The sequence below is a fragment of the Vanessa atalanta genome, chromosome 22 (genome assembly GCF_905147765.1).
Source record: "Vanessa atalanta chromosome 22, ilVanAtal1.2, whole genome shotgun sequence".
In the NCBI taxonomy this organism is placed as follows: domain Eukaryota; kingdom Metazoa; phylum Arthropoda; class Insecta; order Lepidoptera; family Nymphalidae; genus Vanessa; species Vanessa atalanta.
In genome coordinates this window covers 5,180,135-5,190,021 of record NC_061892.1, presented here as the reverse complement: position 1 = coordinate 5,190,021, position 9,887 = coordinate 5,180,135, and the positions used below count along the sequence as shown (strand labels likewise).

The following is a 9,887-nucleotide window of genomic DNA, read 5'->3' as shown; positions in this document are numbered from 1 at the left end:
TGCACAATGCCATTTATCATCAAGCAATTACTTAAGTCGCGGACACACATAAATGATTTTAATTCAGTTCCTTAATTCCTTTTTTCTCGGTAACTGTTATCTGATAAACTAAAATATATGTATGTCTTACCCACATTATATTTATACTAAGTTATTATATTTTAAATTTCAAAAAGTAACATATTTAGTAGTAACACATATAAATATGCAAAATACAGTCTGTTTTATGATTAGCTTTTTTTTCCTAAGCTATCGATACGTAGATTTTTTTATTTACATTGGAATATTAAGTAACACAATACTAAGGGAACCTTCGGTTTACTTTTGCTGAATATTATTTAACGATTTTTACGTCGATGGTGATCGTTGCTCTGTCGCCTAATAAATCGGTACGGGACGGTACATTGTGCGGAACGTAACACTTTTCTCCGCAATTACGGGGTATGAAGTATTCCGGTAAACCAAGGACAAACAATGACTATATCCACCCCCTAAGGAGTGAAACAGAAACCGTTAGTAAACCAATATACATTATTCTGAAGCACGGGAACTACGGCTATCAATACAAAGCTGGAAAAAATTAGAATAGATTTCTTTTAGTTTTATTTAATAAAGTTCAGCAGATTAACTAATGGCCCACGATGGTTAGTGATCAATTAACGGAGACAAACAAAACAAAAAAAAAACGCGGCTAATAACACAGACACAAGAGTCCGTGTAGATATAATTAAAATAAAATAAAAAATTGCTTTACGTTAGAAACAAGTGAAACCGAGGAGTAAAGCTAGTGTTCATTTGTACATTTATGTTACATTGACAATCGCATACAAAGAATTATTATGATGACTAGTTATTGATAACCAAACAAGGTACTTTTGATAGCGTGTTGAAGATGCACCAGGTGTGAACATATTTCAACGAAACATATATTATATATAAAGAGTTTCTATATCGTGAATACAAATAAGAATCGCTTTAAATCATAAATATTCCATACGAAGAAAAAAAACACAAAAACAAAATACGATACCACGTGGAAAGTACGTGATAGACAGATGATAGTAGCAAATATCCACCAACTGTTGGCCATCATTCCAACGTTAAAGACGTGGTGACCATCCATTCTGATGGACCATGTATCTTTTTCTAACAATAACCCATTAATTCGAATTAAAATATATCTCAAAACGTCAAAATTTGTCATATATTCTTCCAAAAATTTCTAAAAAACCTTCTAAATGGGAACTTAATAATACACTGGATAAAAAACTTATCTATAAACATAACTAATTATCTATTAAAATAATTACTCAAAAACGTTATCAAATACATACATTTACAACAGAACATGACATATTCACAACATTTCTCCAATCTACCCGATCACATTATTTAGCTGACAAACAAACAAAATAAATGCATGCAAAGACAAACCGTTTATCAAATTACATTGAATGCAACACGATCCAGTATTTCCGTCAACGTCCCGTCAGATCCCTAGCAGTGCGATCATTGATGTTTACAGACAATATTCATTACAAATTATAAAATTCTATCCAACAAAATGCGTGTTCCGTTATGATAAATGAGCGATAATAGTGTTTACTTTGACCCTACGACGACCCTCGATACTCAATGAGATTTTCGTCATTTGGAGAGTGACGTGCGGTACGCGAAGCTGAATAATGGTTTGATTTGTGACCGACAAAATGAATTGGTGTGTGATATTTGTGTGTCTGTGCGTTGCAAGTGTACGTGCATCGGGGAGTATGTTATCTTTTATATTATTATTTTTTCATTATTATGTATGTATATATTTAGACTATAGACAATCTAAGGGATATTGGACCACATGTTTATGATTTATTGATAAATGTATTCGTACTATATATTTACTCTTATAAAATAATACATTAATAAAAACCTGAAATATTTATAATGACTTTGCACATGTACGTCTTATGCAATATTAAAAAAAAATTAAAGTACGTATAGATTATTCCTATTTGGTTTATTATTTGGATAAGATCACTACAAAACCGGTAAAAATAAAAAAAATTGACATCGCTACAATGGAAATTGAAGTATAAAATTTTATTACGTTGTAAACTTTAATTGTTTTCAGCAAAAATATTGCACAATACAACTTGAAAATCGAAGCTTCAATAATATTAATTAGAAATACCATTACTTAAATATAACTGTCCTTTTTTAATACATAATTTAAATATTTAAATTCACCTAAAAATTATTCAACGAAACGAAATATCAGAAACAAACGCTTTTAAATAAATTATCAAAAATAAAACGTAGTTTAGTCAGATGGCATATAACATAAGTCCCAAAAATTGTCTTATTAAAAATTAAAAGTAGTTTAGTAAAATGTTTATAATATAAACTTTTCAAAACTTCTTAAAAATAATCAAGTAATATATTTTATGGACTAAAAAAAAAGCAAACGATTTAGTTGTCAAACACCGATTCTAAGAAACAATTAAGATTACGAATTAATATGTTATTTATATCGTAATAAGTTTTAATTACAAACATGCTCATAGTTCATCCTATATCCGGTGCAAATATTATGAGATATTGATAATTATCCAGTAATTAGGTTAAACGGACATCTATTATGCACGTGGAGTATGCAATTAATTTATTTATTTGTGCGCTGGTACTTGTCAAAACATTTATTGCCATTCTCATTTAAATGTAATGCATTTTTTGTTCATTTACTTATCCCTTAACTTTATAAGTATTTTATTGTTTTGTTTTATGAAATGAAACCATTTTATTTCATTTACGTATTACGTATACCGATGTTATTTTTATTTTAATGTAATCTGATATAATCATACACTTAAATTTATATATTAATTATATTATTATAATTATTTGTATGCATAGGAATAATTTCTACATACTTTGCTTTATTTTTATTTTTTTTGGGTAAAGCATATACTTTTGAAACCACCGAAGCGATCAAGCTGAAATGCACATGCTTTGATTGCTGACAACAACAAAAAAAGTATTCGAACAATATGTGAATTAAAAAAAAACGTTTTTAAAGTCTTGTAACTTATTAACTTACTTCAGAGACATCAATACTAACAATCTTTGTAATACAACTATAAATACCTGCATTACTAAAAGAAAAAAAACAACCATAAATCTATAAAATGTTGCCTAGTTTTAGATTCGAAAATTGTTTTGGTCGTATTTGTGAAAAAGTATGAAAAAAGCCATGAGCAAGAACTATTGCCGATTTGTACAAACCGCTTCGTATTGTATTGTTATTTCTCAATTCCTCGATGCCGGTAGGGTGATTATTCCGTGTCGACGGATTTCAATACTCAATCATTCCACATTCAACAAGGATTTCCATACGACGGCACAAGGTATTCATATTTTTACGATGTGCAGTGCTTACGCTACCATTCATATATTTTTTATTCTATTCAATATGTGTATATATAAAATTCTGATCACTTTTGAACGTTTTATTTCATTTTCGACGTTCAAATTGTTTGGCGTTTGATTTGTGACACAAGTTTTTTTTTATGTAATTGCAAATTACAAAGAACATGGAGAGTGTCGAGTTGTTATCTATGACATTTATTATTCATTCATTCATTCATTCATATGAGTCATTTAATAAAATGATATTAGGCGTGATGAATTATACCCAAACCAATTTCAGATACATACAACGCTGTAAAATAATACAATAATCTTATAAACTAACACGTATCTAAAACCTACACGACGCAAAGTGTCCTCACGTCTTTCGTTTTAAGAGATATCAAAGTTTCAAATATACAGATCGATAGAGCGAAAAATTCTCCATCTATGTTATATTCAGTGTACTTACGTAATGTCACTTACAAAATTTGAATTTTCTAACGTTTGTATTTTTATTTACTTTAAGAAGAAAATCTGATACTAGTTCTTACTTGTGACTTCGCTCTTGTGCGTTTTTATACAAATATAAAGAGTAACTTACGATTTATTTATAATAAATATTATGACAAATGGGCTACCTAATGGTAAGTGCTAACCATTGCACATAGACATTCACCCTTCAAACTGTAACAGAACAATGTTGTTAGCTAGGTATTGCTGTTTGACGGTAGAATTTATGATGAGTAAGAGGTACCTACCCAGACGGGATTGCTCAAAGCCTTATCACCAAGTAACATTAAAATAAATTTAATAAGTACTCAGAAAATAAAATATTAAGTCTTTTTAATTGTAAAAGTACTAGTCATAGACTGTATGTAGAACATTATAGTATATTTATATTTCTTGACAATGCAGTTGATCATTGAGCCAATTATATTATCGGTATAGAATTTGGTAATGCTTACTAAAAAAAATCGATATCTTTGTAATTGAACCAACATTTAAAATTTCAACTCCGAAGTATAAGTCGAAGTGTTTCTATTTCTTTTTCCAAGATTTTACCTTAACACACTAATAAACATTGCAAGTTGTAAAAAACATACTTATCTAAGGGCACATTGATATAAGATTGTGTATGGATTGAGAGACCTATTTGCGCTATATTTATTCCTCATTCTAATTTACGTGAAAAGTCAAGTCAACTGGTTTGATGTCTTTTTGGTTAATTTTTTTTTAACTTATTTCTCTCGGGACCATCTTCAACATCACATCAATCGGGTGCTTCACTGATGAATAGAAAAGAAACCAAAAATATTTCACATGTATAATTTAGTAGAACATGGAATATGTATATGCGGAAGGAATATGTATATCTTTATTTATAACACAACACTATTGCACTTAACCACTTATATTCACTTTAATTTTAGTTCTAAAATTCCGATAACAGTTTCGTCGACGTTCAAAACGACATTTTTTTGCAAATCCATAGTTAATATCATAGACTAATCAAGCTCTCGACCAATGATATCGCGACAATTTGTTGTCAAATGTTGTTTATTTGGCATTTTTCCTGTTATGGTTGGAAAAGAGTATACATAGATAGGTGAGACAAACAAAAGAAAAAAAAATGTTTACTTAATATATTTAACAGAAATATTTGCTATAAATATTCATTTAATATTTATGTTAAATATGCCTACCTAATTTAATTGTGTTGTATAAAATAAGTGATTCATCTATTTTTGTCACTGACATTATGGTAATGTATTCCTAATATCCCTATCAATTTGATGATAACAATAAACCTACATTGTTATTAGTTTATATATTGTTTACTTTAAATGTTAAAATATTTCATCATAATGTATAATTATTATAATACTCTCATCTAATAGAAGCCAGTGAGATCACATCGGCAATCTTTTAATCACCAAAAACATTTAGTTTTTTCATAATATTGTAAGATAACACCCTTCTATAGTTGAAATTAATGTAATTATATATTAAAAAGGCACACTTAACCTTTATTTTAACAATTTACGATTTACATTTATCTTTGTGATCGGCTATAAAACACACGCCATTTTTTTTCCAATCTAATATTTTTTTAAAAGACCGCCTAAACTAATTTTCCTTATTCCACAGATAATAAAGTCTTAGGTTAGGTCATAAGGCGATTAACAAAATTAAGATTTGAATTCAGTCGACAAAAATAATTATTGGTTCCTAATATAAAGTAATTAATACTATAAATTATAATATTACAAATTATTATGATTAGCTTACAAAATGTTTTTAAATTTAGTAAATTAAGAACTTATGGTTATTTATTCTATTAGTTATCTATACTTACATGTCAAAAATATTTTGATGCTTCAAGCCGTGGCGTAAGCCGATTTTTGTCCTAGTGATTATGCGACGATAACTCCTCATAAAAAAATCGGTTATGGTCTCATTTTGAGCTCCAGCCGTAGATGTGCAGAAAAATAAAGAGGATTATTGGTTGCAATTTACTAAATTGTTTAAATTTAAAAAAATTATTAATTTTAGAAAGCATAAAAAGATACTGGCCGGTTGGACAATAAGAAAAAAAATGAAAAACGTAAACAAAATTAAAGTGAATTGTTTTCGACATACTCCAATCCTAACTTAACTAATGTATACTATTTGATATTAAAAATTTAATTTAAATAAGATTTCATCATTTTGGCGCCAAATGTAGATGAGTGACTTGCAGTTACCATTAAATGAAATCAAAATAAATCTGTCATACGTTTCGAAATTACTAAAAAAACTTTTGAATAAACGCAAAGTTTCACGGGCGACCCACTAATTTTTATAATTATTGTTAATTCCATTTTATACTCTACTTAAAATAAAGTTTTATTTTTAAAGTATCGTTTGTCAATGGCCATCATTGTCAGATCTAGTCACATCATAGTTCAATGACGAAGTCTCCATTTTAAATTATCGACGTGCATACTAACAAATATAATTTAATAGTTATTTGATGGATAAGTACAGATGATTGGATGAACGTTATATATCTGTATATTATATTGCTCATATAGACGCTGAGATTATTCTAGCCTAGACCGAAATTTCGGATAAAACGGTCATCCGAAATAAATCCTATTCACATCAATGATAAGGTAATCCCATAGACAATTAAGTAGGTAGGTAAGATAACTGTAAGGTCTGTTCCCTGATAAATAATCATGAAACCTTTACACTAGTAAAAACTTGATTTAGTAAAACTTTTTTTCTCAAAAATAATACCTATAAATGTACCTACATAATTAATATGTATTCCTTATTAATATATAATATACAAATTGACCTAATTAAAAAAACTGATTGTTTTGTTGTTTATGTGAATGTACGTCATCTTTATTGTATGTACTTTTTCTTTTTAGTATTAATTATATAAAATTATGTGCGTATTAATCTTATATATTTTGAATTTGTAATAAAACCTTAACCTTACAAGAATAAACTATAATTAGAATAAATTCAGTATAACATCAAGATAAGGAATAAAAATTTTAATGATCCCGGCGACATTGAAAGGACTTAGGTAACAATTTTATTTTTAAATTTAGAAGAGTTGTATTTTTTTATACGAAAAATGTTTAAATTTATATTTTTAACCGAATAAACATAAGTAAAAATCGGTGATTATCGAAACATTAACAATAATAATAATGTCAGTTAGCTATCTATATGTATCCGTTTAATTCATCAGTCATGCTATACAATTAAAATGACTACTTTTAAAGTATTAATATTATAGTCGCTGGAGCTCATTTTACTGACATAAATATAATTATAATTCTATAACTCGTTACCGCAAAGTCAAAATGTGATTATCTACATACGAGATACACCCATTAATTAATTTGTAAACATCAATATACAAAACATAAGATTAATTATAATCCAGGATAAATATTATATTAAGCACAACGATTAATTTACGGCGTACGTTTGTTTTTTTTTTTTAATCCCTTGCAGTTGCAAGGTATTAAGGTATTAAAACATTTTTAAACGTAGATTTTTTTTATTATTGGCGTATAAATGGCTCTTTAATTTTTATCTGCGTTTTAATTGTATTTAATCAACAACAAAATATATTTTTATAATTCATCATTAGCTTACAGCTAACAATCCCAACTCGACGAAACATAATCCTGTGCTAAACGTATGTATCCTGTGTTTTTGAGCAACGTTGCGTAACAGTTATCCTTTCACTCGAGTAACTAACACCAAACTGATCCTCTGTGACAAGGGTGAGATAAGGATCTCCGGAGTTTTAGTATAGAAAACGGACCACCATTTCGTTTCTCCTACATAAAGTTGGAAGGTTAATTTTCTGCAACTCTGAATAAACATTTTCCTTTTTCGAACCTTATAAGAACAATATATTGCAGCCTGAGTCAATATAAGTCTCCTATAACAATGTCTTCTAACTAGAGATATGTGTGTATGTTTTCTAATAATTATAAATAATTCGTGTATAAAAACATCAAAATAGCTGAAATAAATATTAACCATTTATATAACATCTAATGTAATGTTTATCTAAGCGACAGTAACGAAAAAATAAAACAAATGCAGGCAAAATGATAATTAAAAGGCTTTGGTTGGCTTGTTTTTTTCCATAATATCTCGTAATTAATAAAACAAAAAATAAAAACGTATGTGCGAGTAATTGCAATTAACAAATTAATATAAAAAAAAAACAACTAAAAATATCGCCTTAAATTTAACCTCCGTACCCTAGTCGTACTTCTGGTTTGTTTATAAACAAAAATTTCAAGCCGTCCTTAAGTCGTTTTAACATAATTTTTACTCTTAAATGTCCTCTACATACGTCTCATTTAGGACTTAAACTACATTTAAATTTGTACTTAGATTAACTTCTTAAATAATAACATAGCAAACATAATTGAAAGAAAATCGAATTCTTAACTTAATATTGTATTTTAAAATTTCCCATTTAACAAATATTTTGATTACAGATTCCTTAAAGGATCCATACATTTGCGGACCACCAACATGTGCACGTAAGTAGTTGGTATTGCCAAAATTTAGTGTAAAAAGAATAGAAATTACTGATTAACGAATTAATACTACAAATATTTCAATTATTATTAAAGAGAGATCATTTTTCTGAAGTACTAAATAGTTCTCATTTTATTCTGCTAGTACTTTCCGGTTTTTTTTGACATTAGATGTCAAAATGAAGTTGAAAGTAATCAGCTGTTCTATATTTTGTAAACAAACTATTCCCAATCTCGTAACCGGGTCATAAAATATTGAAGTAGGTGCTATTCTATAAATATATCCGATGAAAAGTTGTTTGTATAGACAATATAAAAAAAACTCATGGAGATTCTTTTCCATCTCATAATTTATTATCATTAATATTATATTCAACATTATAAACTTATTAAATTTAAATAATATATTAATATACTATATTTTTGCAGATGCTGAGAAATTTAAATACTTAACACCAATTATATACAACTATGAATACAAAGTTAATGTGGAGACTTATTTTGCTGGTTCAAGCAATAATCGCTCGTCACTGAATATAACGTCTGGTGTGAGTCACTTATACCAATAAACCCTTTCATATAACTCTTAATATCGTTTATATGTAATATTAAAAAAAAAATCCTTTTTAAAACAATTGAATTCAAATTAAATTCTAATTTTCTTCTAATTTGGTTAAAATACTTAGAAACAAAAACATTATCTATATTAATATAACAAATGCAAAATTAACTCTGTCTGTTACACTTTCATGTTGTAACCACTGAATCAATTTTGATTAAATTTGGTAAGAAGCAAGCTCTACTACTTTGTTTCTAACCTTCATTGAGATAAATTTGTAGATATTATAAGTTTTTTGTCACAAACTGCATTCCACACAGTAAGCAGTTAGTAGTTAGCAGCAGCTAGTTTTATATAAAAATCAAATTGTTTCAGGCTATAGTTCAATTCATTAAGCCCTGTGAAGGACTCCTGCGTTTGAGTGGAGTCACAATTCTTGATCAAGATGAGAACTATCCAATTGAGAGAGCTGAAAAGTTCAAGCAGTCTGTTTCATCGCATGATCTTAGGTAACAATCCTAATAATTAATGGTTTAATTTAAAGCGTCTAAATGTCTCATAGCTGTTAGGAAAAGGCTCCTCTTCTCATGAGGATTTGAGATTTATCCCACCAGACTTCTTCAATGTACAGTGGAAGGTACACATGTAGCTGAATTTCATTCAAATTATGTATTTTTATTGTAACAATATTTATCTCGACTGAATAATAAGATTTAAATTACTATAATAAATTTAACTTACCTGGCAATCTTCGATTAAGAGAAATGTATTCTAGCCACTGGGACACCATAGCTAATAACTTTATTATTTAAAGTTTTATTTTTATTCCATATAATCAAAAAAATGTTTTGTAAATTAAA

The 9,887-nt window shown here is 28.0% G+C and overlaps 1 protein-coding gene across 1 annotated transcript in view; it reads left to right on the top strand.

Moving 5' to 3' along the window:
* Positions 1 to 1,489: 1,489 nt before the first annotated feature.
* The window catches only part of LOC125072709, a 43,826-nt gene continuing 35,428 nt past the window's right edge, over positions 1,490 to 9,887 (top strand). The window contains exons 1-4 of the mRNA XM_047683385.1: positions 1,490 to 1,767; positions 8,427 to 8,471; positions 8,898 to 9,016; positions 9,403 to 9,536. Coding sequence (XP_047539341.1) covers positions 1,710 to 1,767; positions 8,427 to 8,471; positions 8,898 to 9,016; positions 9,403 to 9,536 — 356 coding nt within the window. The 5' untranslated portion in view covers positions 1,490 to 1,709. The remainder of the gene's footprint in view (positions 1,768 to 8,426; positions 8,472 to 8,897; positions 9,017 to 9,402; positions 9,537 to 9,887) is intronic.